The sequence below is a fragment of the Sphaerodactylus townsendi genome, linkage group LG03 (assembly GCF_021028975.2).
Source record: "Sphaerodactylus townsendi isolate TG3544 linkage group LG03, MPM_Stown_v2.3, whole genome shotgun sequence".
Lineage (NCBI taxonomy): Eukaryota > Metazoa > Chordata > Lepidosauria > Squamata > Sphaerodactylidae > Sphaerodactylus > Sphaerodactylus townsendi.
Window position 1 is genome coordinate 96,299,954 of NC_059427.1, and position 19,037 is coordinate 96,318,990.

General features: G+C 42.2%; 1 protein-coding gene across 1 annotated transcript in view; it reads right to left on the bottom strand.

The window, feature by feature from the left end:
• Positions 1 to 19,037, bottom strand: part of NSG2 (neuronal vesicle trafficking associated 2) — a 73,714-nt gene that overhangs the window by 31,050 nt on the left and 23,627 nt on the right. Inside the window, exon 3 of the mRNA XM_048489984.1 lies at positions 9,876 to 9,995. Coding sequence (XP_048345941.1) covers positions 9,876 to 9,995 — 120 coding nt within the window. The remainder of the gene's footprint in view (positions 1 to 9,875; positions 9,996 to 19,037) is intronic.

Consider the following 19,037-nt stretch of genomic DNA (forward strand, 5'->3'; position numbering starts at 1 on the left):
CTTAGTCATGCCACTGAAAATGGATTCTCACTGGCAGTCCCAAGAAAGAATTTTTAGGGAGATTTTTGAGAGGGATTTGAAAGGATCCAGAACATCTCCCCACTCTGGCCAAGTTAAGTCCTTCAGACATAGGTTATGCATTTTTTGTTTAGCATGCTAGGTCTCAGTCCTCACTAAGCAAAAGAAATTGGCGCAAGAATTAATCCAGTTCTGATCCTTATTCAGTGGACATCCAGAAAAAATCTCTTATGTCTTAGATTATTTCTGGAGGTACATTGAAAATCCAGAAAAATAAATTGTAGCTGTAATAGCCTGGCCTAGCCTGATCTTGTCAGTGCATGGAAACTAAGCAGAGTCAGTCCTTGGATGGGAGACTACCATGGATATTTGCTTCACAGTGGATTTTTCCTATGGTTTTCTGTTTACACAGAAGTGTTTCCTGCAAAGTGTCTCTAGCTGAGCCAAGCCACCATTCTGCCTACCTTCCACTTCCTTGTTCTTTCTGTGCAACCTTCATTTGAAGAGGTTGTCTGCCACTTTGATCTAGTTTTACTTCACTAGATCATGTAAATTTCAGCACTATTTTTTTTAAAAAAAGCTCTTTTGATCATTTTAGAATGGTAGCACAAAGAGTGGGAAGAACTGCTGTGGTGTGGGTGGAGGAAGGCAGGGAGAGCGAGAAAACCCAAAGAAAGCCTAACACACATGGATATCCTTGACTTTCCTTGAGAAGGAAAAGAAAAAGTTGCACTTAAACAGGTTTTGAAAACCATGGGGATTCTCTGATCTGAGAGCGAGGTGACTGCCAAAGAGGGCAAAACATGTGTGTAACCTAGAATCAAACCCAAAAGCAATGTACGCTCAGTTTGAAGGAGAACATGCAGGCATAATTTTCTAGAAACTGCTACAAAGAAGGAAGTGGCAAATCACCACTGTTTTAAAACCCCATGAGATGGTACTTCATGGCATCACTATGAGTCTGTTGTGACTTGGTTACACAGTTTACATATTACTTTCAGAAAGGAATGGATGAACCCCACCTGTTCCTAGATTTCATTCTGTTTCCACAATAATATAAAAGTATCCCAGTTCTGCTATATACCATAGAAACCTATGGATAAGGAAATTATCAAGCAAAACAGGAATACATGAGGAAAAAGAAAATTTAACACCTGGATATTACACTACATACATGGTTTCTGGGCTTAGATCTCTACCTTCAGTCTCGGGAGTCGGCACCACCACTAGATTGGGCACTCAACATATATAACAAGGCCATCAGAATTGAGAGCATCCATCACCCTGTTGGGAATGGGGAGCTTGATTCCCTCTTTGTAGCAAGTGATAAAGATTGTACCAAGAGAAAGTGAAATTGTCAGGCAGCCCCACCCTGCTGCCTCCAAGAGGGATTTCTGGAGACACAGGGAGCAACAAATGCTTCACACACCTCCCCTAAGAAAGCCCGCTAGAGCTTACAGTCCCGGTCCAAAATCCTGGGAGGGCCCCAAGAACACACTGGCTTGCTTCTCCCCACCCCCTGACCCATTTTACTGTCCATTCGAGACACCAGGGCAGCACTGCTGAGGCCCAGACTTTCAGGTTTTTCTGCAGCTGGCGGCCACTGGCACTTCTGCCTCCATCACCAGGGCAAGTGCCCTGGGGAGGGTAAATGTGCCGCTGCAAAGCAGTGCTGTTCTTTTGGGCCCTTCCCCCTTCCTTTGGGCTCCAAATGCACCTGCACAACATAAAAAACCACAGATTAGTTAGGAAAAGATGCCACAAAGGCTTTAAGCTAGGTGAGGAAAAAAAGAGGGCATCAAAACAATGAGACCTCCCCACAGTTCCCTTTTGGGACAGAATTTCAACAGAGAGATGGTGATACCATTTCAGCATGAATATCTATCTTTTGTTCTTCAGTAGTTGTTAGCCCTAAAGTTGCTTCTTTAACACCAGCCACTCTTCCTTTTGTATCTTGCTTTCCTGAAATAAAGAAGCATTTGAACATAGTGCAAAGCCCAGCACTTAAGTGAGCTAGCTAGCTGACAATTACCTGGAACCAAGCAGAAGGGGGAAAAAATCCATGTTCATTAGAAGGTGTTCTCCCCCAAAGCAATTATAATTTTATGGGATATAATGGGATTTTTCAGCAGTATCTCTGCATCCCAGAGACAGCAGGCACAAGGTCTGATGGTTGCCATGGTATTAGCTTGTTATTCTATTATCAGTAACTGGTTGTCATCCAGATCTGAACCATTTATACATAAATGAGTTGCACTGCACATGTATATTGAAAATACACAACCCCACTCTTTTCTTATATAATTGACATCAGTTTGCCAATTTAGTTGACTTAAGTAGAGTCTCAGCATTGCACAACATCTTACAGACAGAAGTGGGAGGGCAACGTTGCATATTAGAGAGGAAGAGAGAAGCCAGCTTAGATATCAAGTGGCCAGAACTGTCTTCTTTCAATTTTCTGTTTGCTTTTTTGGCCTTGTAAGAAGTGAATTAAAGTCTAAATTCCACAGCATGTTTGAAAGACACACATTTAAACAGTAGCTTTGATCTAGCAGGATGACTACAAATTAAAAAGAAAAGATACCGTCAGCAACAGTAAAACTGGGTTTATCAAAGAAAGAGGGTTTTTTTCAGTCTGGCACAATCAAATGATGTTCGATGTATGTGTCTAATTATTTTTTCTGAAATGTCCCAAGTTCAGAATTCTCTCCCACCCATTTTCTTCCACTTCATCCAAAGCTGTAGCTTACTTCTATCAAGTTTAGGGCTCTGATGCACTTTGCATCTCTGACAGAAATAACCACAAGAGGCAAGGAACACAGGAAGCCTCCTACAAGCTGTCCTTCCAAGTGATGCATGAAACCACTGAGCTGGACAAGGCCAATGCTGAGGAAATTCCTCTGGAGGAGTTTAGTGATTACTGAGGTCATGCTTGCTGCTCAGCAAAATTGCCTGTTCTATCAGGGCAAGGAACAACAGATCCTTTAAAAATGACTGAATAAAAAATGGCTTCCACATGGAGATGGAATGTTGTGTTCTTCTCCTTGTAGTGTAGCTGCAGATAAATTGCAGATACAAGGTGCTTCCAGATGGTATGTTTCCCACCAGTTTCCCTGCCCCAACCCCTACCCCAGGAGTGGTCACCACCCTCTGGGCACCAGAGCATTTGTTGTTGTTTTTCAGCACTAGAATATCATTATAACGATATAATCATTATAACCACTGTAACCACAAACATAGCAAGTTCTCCAAATTGCAAAAAAAATAATAATAATTAAAGGTAGGTCTCTATTCCTTTCTGTTGTGAAGATATGCTTTTTTCCTAATGTCTCTGCAACAGAAGACCATCCTAGAGACATACATTTTTAAATGAAAGCAGCTACACCTATTGTTAAAAAGGTATACTGATATAATAGTATTCCAGTCCAGATTTTTTTAAAAAAAATTAAAAACCGCTTCCCAGCAATGGTGGGTGGAATGACAGCTCTGGGGACAGGGTCAAAAAATGGATGCCATGTGGCTAGAAAATCCAATATTTTTTACCCGCACAAGAGCTACTGCAATATTTCCCAAAGCCTCAGAGCAAAATAGACTTGAGAAATATCACAGAAAATCCAGGGAAACCCCTGAGGGAGCAAGAAAATGCTCCAGCACTGTGGAGAAGGTCGAAAAAATTCACTTCCCAAACACACTGATCTTGTGGAAACAGCCCGAAACGTCCGGTAACTCCTATGTTAACCAGATTATTGATGGGGTTCAAGATCAGTGACAACTTAAAATTATGAATAAACATTCAAAGAGTTATATATTTTGATAGTAGAAGAAACCACCCCAATAGAGTGTTTCATATATACTTAGGACACAGTCCTGTTTGATTATACCAGGTGTCTGCAACCTGCGGCTCTCCAGATGTTCATGGACTACAATTCCCATCAGCCCCTGCCAGCATGGCCAATTGGGATTTGTAATCCATGAACATCTGGAGAGCCATAGGTTGCAGACCCCTGGACTATACGCTGTGAACAGTCATGAGTGCCTTCTGCAAATGCAACTAGACTTGACAAGATACTAGGTTTGGATTCTGTCTAGAGGTAGAGCTCCCACACTTATCAACTCAGTTAGAGGGTGGCCAGCCAAGGAAGTATCGCAGCAACTTTTCAGGGTCTCAGCTGGGCCAAAAGGATCCTAGAGACATCTTAATCCACTGGCAACATCAAACTACCCAACAAACAAACTATCCAAGAGTTGATCCAGTGGTTATTTAAAGAAGGTGAAAAAGGAAGTGGGCAGACTAAAAGCGTTCACTGAAATTGAAATTCATTGAAATTGACATTGAAATTATACTCTGGCAAAAATGGGGATAAAAGCACTGAATAGAGATAGTGACATCCGGACCGGGGAGGGGCTTGGTTCCCCGCCTTCAGACATGCACAGAGTTGCTCAATGGCACTAGTTTAAAAGAATAGTAGGGTAAAAATAGCTGCCCGAGGATAGCCCCCATGCTTGATAGGGCAGGAGGGCGGAGGGGAGGTGAGGGGGCAGGAAAAGTTCTTGCCCTGGGCTCAATGGGGGGGGGCAGAAAATTCAGTTCTTGCCCCAGGTTCCATTTTCTGTTGATACACCATTGTTCACACGTTAGTTGTACAAGGGCTGAAAGCAACATGAGAATTACTGAAAACACATATCATATAATGAAACATCAAAGGAGCACTATACACAGATTGCACCTATGTTCACTGTAACTTGTGAACAAGCCTAATGCAAATGGCCATGAAATATTTAAGTGTTCCCTTTACATTCAACCATGTCTATCAGTAGATACTTGTCCTTCTTGTGCTGCATGAAATGTTCAAGAAAGAATGGAAAACCCTTCTAGAGGGCTTCCCCTGAGTATATTCTTATAACACAGCAGGAAAACTTCTACATCAAGAACATTTTGACATCTCTCCTCTGTGGGGGGCGGGGGAAGAGGCTACAATGAAAGAAATTACTTTGGTGCATCGGTGGCTAGGTCATAATGTTATTTTAACATCATTTTCTCGTATCCCACCTACGCAGAGTGGCTCAGATATTTGTCATAATGTATGTACAAGATGAGTCATGCAACTGAAGAATAATTGGCCAAACTTTCAGGATGTTCTGTAATTGAGCTGAGCTACAAGGAAATATAGTATCATATTTCAGAACTGACAAGCTGAAGAAATGGTACAATATTTCAGCAAGAGGAGCTGTGAAAAAAATAACAGTTGCCTAGGGACAACAGTTCCTGTCTGATGTTACTACAATTTAAGTGATCACATCAATGCTATCCTAGATGCCTGACAGATGCACTTACATAAGCTTCTTTTCCATGTTCAGCTTCAGCTTCTTCATACTCCTTTATTAGTGCGTTTAACCAATCATATAATCAATAGCACAAAGCAAAGGGTATCTCTGGATTTGCTTGATAAGCACATCCAGTTCTGAAACTTCCTGCAAATATGGAGCAACCTACAAAACCACCATATCGTCCAACAATCTTTCAGGCATTTGCATTTGCAGCATTGGTAGAAACACAGGACTGCCACACAAAATGGCAGCCCTTCCTGTTCCCCACTCTGTAACATATACTTAACCCATGTCCTGATGTCATTACTCCATATATGTATCCATATATGTATAACAGTGTGTATAATGCCGATTTCTGTCCCCACAAGTCAGTGATGTCAAGGAAACATGCAATCTGATGACTTCAGAACATGGGGTAAGTTGTGTTAGATGTACAGATGAAGAAAATTACAGAGAATTATGCAGCTAAGCAAATAGGAATAACCTCAGTTCACTGTGTAATTCAGGCATGCCTGAATTCAGCTTTTCTTTATAGATTTTCGCTGCAATATATACTCAACTGTGGCTGGCAATCATTCATCAAGGCAGAGCGAGAAAGGGCTTCAATAGCTCATCAGAAAGAGGTGAAACATAATAATGACACAGAACACCAGCAGCTATTTTCCATTCATGATACGAAATGACAGAGGTTCACTTTCCCATATCACTAGAACATTTTTTTTCCACTGAAAAGGTAATTCTGATTTTGAGTAGGAGGTAACCCCAAAGAAAGTTAATTCATTTCTTATCTTCTAAGGGCGACACGAAAAAAGTAACAATCTAGGAACTCTTTCTGACACAAGCCCTAGAGAAATGCTTATAATTTGCACAAGAGCACAGCTAAATCCCTAACCTAATTGCAAACCACAGATTCAAACTTTATCAAAGAAATCTCCTCAAATATTTTTCCCAGAATCCCTTCAGAGAAGCAAGTACTATTTTTGTTCTCACAAGCCAGCTATCATATTTTAGTCAGCATGATGACTCATTTGACCTTGAATGCATCTATCGAGACAAATCACTTACAATCTAGAAAAGATGGAGAAATGAGCCCCTTCCACACAAGTCAGAATATTTCCAGAACATTTTTGAGCCCCTCCCCATTTTACCACAATGTTTGCTTGCACTCACTTCCTCCAAACATTTCATGGCTGCCGTGAGGGTGGAGTTGTTTATTTAGCTTAATCTTTGAAATGATGTTTCACTGATTTATTGCTTTAATGTTCTGTAGCTTCATTTAATTGATGTTTTGTAGATTCACCCAAAACAGCAGAACATAACCCCACAAAAATGATGAAAATGAAGAGGCGAGGGGGAAAGAAGAGAGATGAGGGATGTGAAAAATTGGTGCTGAGGGGAAGTTGAGCAATGACACAGAGGAATGGAAATTGGCAGCAAGAAAGATAAAACATTGTAAACAAGACCACACTGAGAGGGAAGCCATCTTTGAAACATTTCAGACAAAAGAATAATTGTAAAAGGGTTTTTAAAAACAACAACGCAGAGAATGCTGCTTGGAAACATTGTGGAGCTCCATGGAGAAAATGTTTTATTTCCAGCCCTAAAAAACTGTAAGTTTGTTGTGCAGAAAGGGCCATGATCTATGCATATACATAAACACTTCCTTTTAATCGTACCACTTCAGGAAAGTGAAAATGAAATTTCTAGCACATTGCTAACTAGGGAACTGTAGAGCACATCCACCCAGCAACAGCAAATATGGTGATCTCATTTATAATAGGTTGGCCCTTTTTCTCCCCACACTGCCAAAAACTGAGCTAATAACACTTAAGCATTTACTTTGCCTTCCTGTTACAAAAACACAAATGCAAGATGATTTCATCAGTTCTAGATAATAGATATGCACATAACCAGAGGGAAGTGTATTTAATAACTTGCCTAAAATATGCATTGGAATCAAAATGAAGAGTAATAAAAAAAAATCCAGTACAGAAGGCAATAAAATATAATCTATTATCTGAACTCATTTTGGTCAGGAAATAATACCACAAACTTAATGTGGTACATGTGAGCTTTATGAAAAACAGGCTGGAGAGGTTTACAGCCTTATCTACCTTCTGTTGTGATGATGGGTGATTAATAAGTGACATTGAGAAGTTCAAAATAGAAATCATATGGACTTTGGAGAAAGAAAATGGTTGGCAGGCAGAGGAAGGTCCACAGTTAATCCCACAGCAGCCGTTATAAGAAGGGAAGGAAGGATGCCTATAAAAATTCTAACTAATGCAGCATTGATTTCAGCCTCAAGTCTTACTTCCTCCCAGCTTGACAGTTTGCTGTTGTTGTCAGATAAGAGACATATGGATGGATTAGAATTGGAGATGAAAGGAAAAGGTGGTGTTTGAGATGGGTGGAAATCCAAGAGTTGGAGGAAGCAGGTCGAAAAGGTTAGTGCAAGGGGAATGAAGGTAACTCACAGCGGTGCAAAATGAATCCATATTATTTTGCTTTGTTTTTAAATAACATGCTTCCTACATTTCAGTCCTATGAAGGAAACATTTACACTTGTATAAGTAAACCTGAAGTCATTATCTCTGTTATTCTTGGTAGCTTTTGCAATCAGAATGAGGACCTTAAAAGAAGGTAATCCTGCACTGGAAGGGTCATGAAGCCATAGTCCAGATATGAAGTGGTGTTGAGCACATTGTGAACACATGAACATCCATTTCTTAGACTTTGTTGGCCTCATTCCCATCCTGAGGGGAATATGTAACTTATTCCTTTACATGTTTACTTATTGTAAACTGTACCTCTGTTTCCCTGCCCCTCACATCTGTTTTGCAAATTGCTCACACAGTAGTATCCTGTGGTTTCTATCACAGGCATCTGAGAGATGCAAGCCTTTCCAGACACAATATAGCAACAGAGATTCGAATGAGGAATTCCCATTGTACCCATTGTAACAGCATGATTTAGGGAAAACAATTAAAAAACAAATGCATTTACCGAAGAATAGACATCACTAGCACTCAGCCATTACAGCAAACTAGTTGAATCATGCCAGAGGAGAAATCCCATTGTTGTCTCTGACTTCACTTTTCCACCTCCACTTCCTGCTTTCCATTATCACCTCTGGCTTTTCCTTCATCCGCCCATCCTATTGCTACACCAGCTCCAGTCTGTCACTTCCTACCTACTTGTTCAGGCTTCCCATCCTCCTACTTACCTGATCACAACTCCCACCCTCATAGGGAGGAGTCGGCAAGAGTGGAGGACCAAGCCATAGCCAGTATGGCCAAGGCGGGGAGAAGAAGGCAGGCACAGAGAGGCAAACTGGAGGCAGCATGGCAATCAAAGAGAAGTGGAAGGGCAGAAATGCCAGAGTTGCTGTCCCTCCTCACCTGGTGGCTGATCTTGCTGCATTGTTTGGGTGCCATAGTAACAACCCCCCCCCCAACAAAAACATCAAAAACTTCACCACCAAATAGTTTCCTGTTGTTTCCAGTTTTTAAAATGAAGCTATGTGTGTCCAACTAAAGCATCCTGACATCTCTTCATTCAATTGGAGCCACTGTTTTTCTCTGCAGGTGACTGCAATTCTAACATGTTGACCATCCGTTGGTCCCCAAGGAAAAATATCGACTCAACAGGCTCCATGCTCGTGGGGTGTGTGTGCACATGTATTGACAATTTTTATTAGATTTGTCAAGTATTTTTGTTGAAACCATCTGGCCACTCTACTTGCAATGCAGACTTTGGAGCAAGCTTTGTTGTACACAGTGGGCTTTACTTATGAGCACACTCAGAAATCAGTTCTATGGCTTGGTCCCCCATGCTTTCCAACTCCTCCCCATGGTGGGAGTGGTGATTAGGTAAGCAGGAGGGTGGATCAGACAGTGGTCTAGCTACTCCACCACCCTGCAGTGTGAAAGACATGATGTGATTTGGCTGCTGTCTCCATGTAAGGACGAGTGCTCTGTTTCAGTTCCAGAAGAAGGAATTTCTAGAATCTAGGGCCACTTGTCTACTGCTGTCAGAATTTTGCAGTTAAGCACAGAATCAGTTTGTTGCACTCACAGTTCCCCTTCCTCCAACAAACTGAATGGGGAGCCCTTGGCTGTAGAGCAGGATATGTATAAACACCCATAAGTAATTGATGGATCAAGATACAGGCTTATTTCAAAGCCTGCTTTATGTCAGAGAATGAACTGCCTTACCTTTAGATCCTTTCAAGGAGCATAATGTATTTTTGGTGGCAGCGTGGGTTGAAGTCGAGAACACACTGAAGCTGGACAATAAAGCTAATTCCATGTTCTTTCACAAAGTAATCTAATTCCAGACTTTTGTTGTGAAACCCAAACACCTTTCAGCTTCCTTAGAGGGTGAAGGGAAGGATTGCTAAATCAGTCTTGCTAGATCAAGAAGAGAGTGTTGCTATTTTTAAACCAGAATCAAGCCAGATGTCATTTATTAATTATTCCGTGATAATTAGCTCTGCACATAGCTTGCTAGCAATTAGCATTTCTTACCTTTAATCTTTCTGTTACACCATCAGTGAAACTGACTGTGAATTCAGCAATTTTAGGCACTCTGAGTTTTCCTTTGGTCTTCTGGTCTGGTTGATATTCTGTTCTTGTTTTCACAATCACCTAGGGGCAAATGTTGACATCTTAACTTTTCATAATAAAGCAGGTATATTTTTGTCATCTGAAATATTATTGTCCTGTGACCCTTTGCCTTGAATAACCTCACATATACTGCAATCACTTTTTAAAAAAAATTCTACCAACAAGAGGGCTGTGGCTCAGTGGATGAGCATTTGCTTGGCATGCAGAAGGTCACATGTTCAATCCCCAGCATCCCCAGTTAAAAGGACCAGGTAGCAGGTGAAATGAAAGATCTCAGCCTGAGACATTGAAGAGCAGCTGTCAATCTCAATACACAGTACTGACTGTGATGGTCTGATTCAATATAAGGCAACTTCTTGTGGGTTCATAGGTGTGTTCATGAGACCAGATAACTGTCATTCAAACCTTCTATAACTTTGAGAACTGGATGCTATTTATGCAGCAAAATACATCCCACACACATGCTGTTGTGGTTAAGAGCAGGTGCACTCTAATCTGGAGAACTGGGTTTGATTTCCCGCTCTGCCACTTGAGCTGCGGAAGCTGATCTGGAGAATCAGATTAGTTTGTGTACTCCAACATATGCCAGCTGGGTGACCTTGGGCTAGTCACAGCTTTTCAGAGCTCTCTCAGCCCCACCCACCTCACAGGGTATTTGCGGGAAGGGAAAGGAGATTGTAAGCCCCTTTGAGTCTCCTTATTGGAGAGAAAAGGAGAATATAAATCCAAACTTTTCTTCTCCTTCTCAGTGGGGCTTCTCTTCCTACTAGGATATTTTCCATTTATCACTGGATGTGTCACACTATTGAAGGTAAATTATTAGAATAGGCAGAGTTGGATCCCATCTTTGTTATGTAGAAGCAGTGCTAGGACAGTCTGGACAGGGAATGGAGAACTCCCACATCCATGTTGGGTCCTCCTATCAGTATTGTGGAGGTTACATGAGAATCAGAACATGCTGTCATTCATATGTGGTTTATTTATATTTATCTAGAAAATAAACTACATTTATATGGAAAATTTCATTAAATGGTCAAGGCATTGTTCAAAAATAAAAGCAGATTCCAGGCAACAGAATGATATAAAGAGAAAGCAATCAAGTGATTTCTTTTACTTTACATGTTCTCAAAACCATTTCTAATACTGCATTTATATTAGCTTCCTCCCACTATCCAATGATTATCAGAGATTCAAATAAACATTTGAGATGCAGACGTGTCATACTCATAATCCCAAAAGCAACATATTTTTTCAGTTGCTGCTTTGTCCTGTGTGGAGATTTTTGGTAACCTACATTACTATCAGCATTGCCTGTTTCCAATCCAGGGGGCAGCCTGGACCCCAGCACATCCAGCTCTCTGCCAGCGCTTCCCTGCCGCCCAAAGCTGCTTTGGCATGGCACGGCCATTTCCAGGGATGGACCTGACCTTAATCAGCTTTCACTGCCAGTTTAGCCTCCTTGCAGTGGTGGAGCAGGACTCGGACATACGCCACAATTTTCGCGGCATATGATATCTCCCCCCCCCCCCTTAAAGGTAAGTTTTTGGAGTTTGGACTTTTTGGACTTCCCACACTGTAGGAAAGCCTTTTGGAGTGGACAGGGCAGCGCCAAAGTGGGTCTGTCCCTGCTGGCATGACAGCTCAGGATTGGGCTGTTAAGGACACAACAAGAAGTATAGAGGAATCCATGAAAAAGTACCTTGATTTTTACCTGTTCCAATCATTGGTAGTATATGAAGAGGAATGAGGCTTGGAACCCATAGCTTGATGGTGTTGGGACATTGGATAAATTGCACTAGATCAGTGATGGCGAACCTTTTCGAGACCAAGTGCCCAAACTGCAACCCAAAACCCACTTATTTATCGCAAAGTGCCAACACGGCAATTTAACCTGAATACTGAGGTTTTAGTTTAGGAAAAATGGTTGGATCTGAGACACGCGTTACCTGGGAGTAAGCTTGGTAGTATTCGGTGGCTTTGCTTTGAAGCAACCGTGCAATGCTTCGAATGGGTGAATCACGACCCTAGGAGGGTTTACTCAGAAGCAAGCCCCCCACGTGACAAACTCTGTGCACGCGTGCCCACAGAGAGGGCTCTGAGTGCCACCTCTGGCACCCGTGCCATAGGTTCGCCACCACTACACTAGATGTTGCGAGGGGGGGAGAGGAAGGGAGGAACTCTTCTATTTGTCTGGCACTTGGGACTACAGTTTTCAGCAACTATTTTATGCAATCTCTAGCTTTTTACTCGGTGTCATCATTCCCTGGTTCTTTATTTTGAAATATTGCAGATATGGATAGATGAACACTGACCTCCCAGTGCACCACCAGTATATCATTTTGAGCCATTTGCCTGAAGTATCTAGTATGATTCAAAGGTTTGTGTCTCATACAGTAGCTGAAGCCAATAAAAATACCATCCCTCTTATTAAGAACTGGCGTGTATCTCACTTGCAGTATTCTTCGACCCCTATGAAAATCTTGCAGTATCAGTAGTCATTTTGATTAACTCGTACAACACACACACACATTCACACACACTTTTTGAAAATACATTGTTTTTGGAAAGAAATAGTCATTCTTCCTATTGTTTCACCTTGCAAGCCTGTGAATAATTGAACAAATAGTAAGATTTCACCTAGTGCTTATATTCCAAAGGCAGATGAATACCGGCTAGTCATTAATGCCGAATGATACAGCAGTCTGGATGGCAACTCACTTTCATTATATTTTAAATTTTTCAGCAATTTTAACATTTATACTTCGGGGGCAACTCTTGCTGTTAGTAGTTTATTTTGTGATCTAAGTCTGAAAATAGTTTACAGAAACTGCTACTGACCCTCTCCCCTTTCTAAAAAAAAAGGAGGCTTTAGATGTAGAGATTGTACCGTCAGGAGTCAACAACTAGATGATCATTTCCAACTTTTCACATTGCAGAATACATTGATCAAGATTAGGCAGTCTTTGTGCCAGAAGATTTAAGGGGCACTGACTACCAGGAATCTCTTCCTTTATCATCTGCCCTGATCTCTCATCTTCAAAAAAACTGGCCTCGTCTACTGGAACTGTCCCTGATTATTGATGTAAAACATTTCTTCTCCAAGTGTGTGAGGCAAACGTGCAAGACAATTAAAATCTCATTCTATTTAAAAGATTTTTTTAAAAAAATTAGATTTTTTTTAGTCAGCAGCACACAATGTCAGCAGCAGCAGCAGCAGCCGTCTCCCTTTGCATTTACATAACACGTTTAGCATTCCCATCTATGGTGACAATAATTCTCACAAGAACACTGCCACAGGCAGGTTAGTATTCTTGTCATCCCCATTGGGCAGATAGGGACTGAGGGACAGCAGCTTGCCTAAGCCCAACAAAGCAGCAATTCTAACGTTTCCTGGGAGTCAGCCATGTTGAATACAATGGGACTTACAGCTGAGTAGACCTGATTAGCATTACTCCCGAGTGCATTATGTAGCTGGTATGAACTCTGAACCATTAATTTTCTGGAATGCAGCTCAGTCACTGCACTGCATTAATCACTTTCAGTGGAATAGTCTCAACACCCATCCATGGATGATCAATACACTTGCAGGCAAAAGTGGCTCTGCAGCTATATATCTAATTCCCAAGTCTAAATCCACAGATTGGGGGCAGACTAACCCCCCCCCCCCCGGTTTTTCTTAAAACTTAGGGGTCTCACTAGATCTTCAGGAAAAAAATTAATTGGGGGGGGGGGCAAAATCCCCCCATTACACCTCAGGCTGTTGGCAATGGTAAAACAACCCAGGAGCCATGCTGAGCCTGGCAGTGGGGGCCTCCCAATGGGGGCCTCAGAACACCCTCCTGGAGAGTTTGGGCAAGCTGAAGGAGGGTGTTGGAGAAGGCTCTGGCCACCCATCTCTGCAACTGCCTGTAGATCTCCATTTGTTTCTTCTTAAAAAGCAGGATGTAGTACATACGTCCACAGGTCGACAACTTCAGTGTCTCAAGACTTGACTGTGCTCTTTGATGTGAATGTTCTTACTTTCTACATAGAAAACAGTCTCACCGGATGATCTCAATCAGGCAGGAGGGCTCATACAAGGTTAAGGACTTTCTGAGGAATATGAAACCCAGGCAATAAAGGTCAAAGTCAGAATCCCAAATTGGTTCTGGGAGCACACTGTGACTGCAGCTGCCAAAACATTGGTCAAATATGCTCACACATCCCTACACCAAATAAGATGTGGACTACAGCATTCTTCACTAGCTGTATCTTCCAGAGGATCTAATGGCAGCTTCACATTAAGTACATTGTATTAACCAGTCATGGAGGATGCATAGGCATGGGGTTTTGTGGAGAAAACAGCAGACTCTAAAAATGGACTTTGAGGTCATGTTACATCATATTATTCAGCAGATCTTGTTAGAGTATGTTATTCAACAGATTTTGATACATGGGTTTCTGCTGAAAAGGGGACAGAGCTTGGAAGGCACAGGATCCACATTAAGGTAGAACCTTTAACCACTACCACCCCCAAATCAGTCCTATATTTTGTGGATTCAATGCCCCCAAATGAAGTCCACCTTCCCATGATCCATACTGGACTTGGAAAATGACAGCACCATTATTGCCCTATCATGCAACAATAATATGGAAAGAAAGAGGCTCTGAAAGAGCTGCTGTTTTCACCAGACATTTCCATGCTTATGGTTCCAGAAGTGAGCCAACAATATCCTAGTCTTCAAATGCCAGCATTTCACTAATCTGCACATACAGAAGTGAGCTCTATATACCTACTGTATGCAATGATCTCTGTTCACTTGAAGAATATGTCGTTGGCCCTGCTCTAAGGAGCTCATCCAGGAGCTAATTTAAACGTTTAACCAACAGGAGTGGGCTTCTATCTTTTTCTTGTCTAGGAGCAAAAGTGGGTATCACAGTAAACGTGGAGGGCTAGAGCTCCATATGAGGTCCCCCCCCCCCCGGGGAGGGGAACCTGTTATGAAACAGGATCACAGCACTGCAGCATGTAATTTGGCCCCCAAAAAGCACTGGAGGCAACCAGCATCATCAAAGAAATTGAAAAGTTTAATGGTGAAATTGGTCTTCACTGTATGTAACTTCAAAGGTCTAGTCTCCATGTAAATAGTAAAATCTGCACAGTAGAGTCAGTCCCAATTGCCTCTCAGAGGTCTGTAACCCAGGGAAACCCCCAGGATTGCACACAAACTATATTTTCTGAAATTAAAAACTGAGGAGGAAAAAGAATCCAAGTTCAAGCACCATTTAAAAACGCTGTAGCCACCCAAAATGGTGCACAAAAGCCCTGGTGGAGGCAAGAAAGCAGCAGTGACAATGGTGAAGAGATGGTGGCAAGAAAGACAGGGGATCTCCTTTCAGTGGTGAGAAAGGGGAGGGTAGGAATGGGAGTTCCCCACTCTCAAAAGTTCTCAGAGGTCTCCCTATTGTCATATAAAAGGACAGCTTCCAGAACTTCTCTTTTTCCACGGGGTGAGCTCCGCTTCCTCTGAGGTTCCTGACTGAATTGATGGATGTACACTCTCCAGAATCAAATACTAATCCAGTGATAAGTTTGCCTCTCCACTTCAGGTGGAACACACGAATGGTTATGCATGTACTGGTTTAGTCCTCTATTAATAATTTTAAGGAAACTTTTATTTGACAATGTGAATGTCCTCCAGGGGCGAGGGAAATGCTCTTGGTGATACTGTAACTATCTGGCACATCAGTGCCCTGTCAGTTGGATTCTCCTTAAAATTGACAGAACTGTTTCTTTAGGTTTTTTTTACCAACAAAATGTACAGAAAGGAAGAAAAATTAAAATAACAAGAAAAGTGATCATAAGTAATTATAGTGCTAATAATACAATTTTTAAAAATCAGAACTGTTTCTTGCAGAGCTTGCTCTCAAAGGAGGAGAGGTGTGTTTGGACTAAATGTAACAAGAGCACTTCCAAAGCAGCCCCACTTATCTAAAACAATGGGCCTTTCCCCACTTACCTTAAGTCCCGCCCTGCTCTCTTCAAGTAGCACGGGATCCTCGGGCACTCCCCATGACAGGGGCAGCCACAGCGAAGCTGCCCCGACGCTGCCGCGGTTGCGCCCCCTCAGCACGCGGCAGAAAAAAAACGGCACTTGACACTTGTGACAGAAGCGGCGCCTTTTGATGACCCCGCGCAGAGGGGTCGTGGGGACACCTGGGTGTGCGCCAGGGATGCTGTGCGCTGAGAGCAGCGCGCGGCACAGGGGGGATCGCTTTGAGTGGGGAAAGGCCCAATGTTACTGTGGGCTCCATCGAGGGACCTCCATCTCTTCTCTTCATAAGGGGAAGTTCCTTAGGTCTCAGAAACGTCCTTATATGTATGCCTTGGATGCTTCCTGATAGGTCAACCAGACCTCTGAATCTACTACACTGCTTTGCAGTTCAGCCATGATTCTTTGTTTGGAGCCACTGATCAGGCACTGCTGTGCACTGCATACTACTATACTCAGATCCTCAGAAAGATGATAGAAGGGTTGTATATTCCTCTGCCACAGAACAAAGTATGCTAGACCTACTTTGTTGTAGAATGCTCTGTCTGGGCCCTAGTGCCTACCTACCTAGCCCTGCTCCCCCCCACCCATAAATTTGAAAGTAAAAATATATTTTATCTTAAATGATATTGTATCAAAGTATCATGTTCAATAATGCACAAAATAATGGTTTTGACAAGGCAGCGCATAAAAATGAATGATAATTCTTGTATTCATTCAGGACTATATTCTTAAGCGGAAGCATACAATTTTCTCAATCACAAACCTCAACTGACCGAAGTATCATCTTTCTGTGGAACACAGAGTATCTTGTATCAATATGCTCTGTTCTCATGTAAGTGGCAATCCTACTCTGCCTTGCCGTCTTGTATTTGTCCCATCTCTGGCCTGTGGTTGTTATGTTCAGACTTTGCAACATAATCCTGCCTCTGTTCTTTTCTAGTCTGATCCTCCTCCACCAAAGACACTATTAGCCTCCTCCTGGGGCTTGATGATGTTTTATCTACTTCATGTCACCTCGTTTATGTGCAGGTCTTGCCTAAATTGGATATGGGCAGTCAGATAGCCAGAGAACTGAATTCAAATATTAATAAAATGAAAACACATCACTGGTTTTGAGTATTTTATGTTAAACCCTACAATATGCAGGATTAACATCACAAGAACATAAAATTAGAGCTGTGCATGGTATGGAGCAGAGGGATAATGGGATAGGGAGGTTATAGTCAGGGATTTTCTGTCCCTGGCTTCTATATGATAGTGAAAGTCTGAGGTACTCCTCCCAGTTTAGTGGGTGCTGATCTGCTTATGGCCAAAACAGAGAAGCAGAGCAGGGGAGATTCCAAATCCCCCAATCTGTTTGGGAAACTGGATCAGGGTAATTTGTGTGTGTTGGGTGTGTGTGTAATTTTATGCATGGAATTCTGGAGAAAAGCTTGCATTTGCTCACTGAGTGTCCACTGTGTGTCAACTGGCAGAGGTAGCAAAACATGTTTAGCCAGTGAGAATATCATCTGCTACATTTATTTCTACTACATTTAATCTCTGCCTTTCTCCACCATGTGGGTCCAAAGCAACTGACATCATTCTGTTCCATTTTATCTTCAAAACAACCTTGTGAGATAGGCTAGGCTGAAAGTGGGTAAATGGCCCAAGGTCACTCAGCAAGATGTCATGGGTGAGTGGGGATTTGAAGTTGAGTCTCCCTGATTCAAAACTCTTAACCAGTGCACCACATTGGCTTTCATGTGATGGCTGCTATTGAACAGTAGTGAGCAGCCAGGCCTGTGTGACTCATGGAAGTCACATGGTGCAAGTTGCCCATAGTTGTTGCCAGGACTGGCCCCTTGAATTTCCCTAAAAGACAAAATAGCCCTGAAAAGGGCCCTGAAAAGGGCCCTGCTTCCTCCCCTGGGATTTACCGACAGAAACCAAAGCTACAACTGACAATACTGTTGTGGTTGCCCAACAACCACCACAATGGCCACTCCAGAGAACATCTGTTTCTTAAAGGGACAAGTGCTGCTTTTATTATATTGGGAGGGATTAATCCTCCCCCATGTAATTTTGTAGGTTTTAAATTTTTCTGCAAACCTGAGGCTTTTTCCATTTTTGTAGAAAGATCTATCTTGTGGCTCCAGTCTCCAAATTTAAGTATTCACAAATCCAGCCATGCTGAGAATTCGATAGAGTGATATGATAGACACTTCATACATACGTCTAAGTGCCATATAACTCAAGAAGGTTTATGCCACAATACATTTCTAAGTCTTTAGCACCATGAGACTTTACAGTCTTTTAACTGCAATAGATTGGCATGATAACTCCTCTGGAACTGGAAAGTCAATGAGTTAAGATGTGCTTCAGTCTCTCTCAGGCAAGTCAACATAATGTAAAAGTGCTTCATTGGAGCAGAATGTCCTTTGAAGGTAATTCTTCCAATTGTGGAAAGAACCAAGCGTAGTGCAACGTTCTGATGCATGATCCTTAAAATATAGAAGTACCCTGATAAAGTGGAAGGACTGCAAAGACTGTTGATTCAACAGGATGAGTCAAAAAAATTTAAAAGGAATTCACTCTGCTGACCCCTTGCAGAGATTTTTTGTTCGCATTACTCTGGAGTTGGCCAGAATACATAAAAGGAACATTTGGAAAGACAGTTGAGGTCTGTGAGCTTTGCAGTCATGCGTGCTGCATTTTAATGCTGGGCAGGCAAGCCAAGAAGGCATCAAGCAGCATTAACATCTCTCTGCTGCCCTCTTCCTTGCTGCAGTGCTTTACAGCCTAGGCTGGGCCCTTAATGCAGCATCCCATTTGCTTCCTCTGTGCCCTTTGCAAAGGATGGATCATTAATTGTAGAAACGTGCCCATCAGCACCTGCTAAGAAATGCTCAGAGGATGCATTTGTATTCTGCTGATAAACCAGTCAGGCACAGCAACCAGTTCCTTCTTGCAACTTGTACATATGTTTTCCACTGTAATCATGGAGTGAAATGCAGAAGCACTGCCACAGCATCCATCTTCCCTCCCC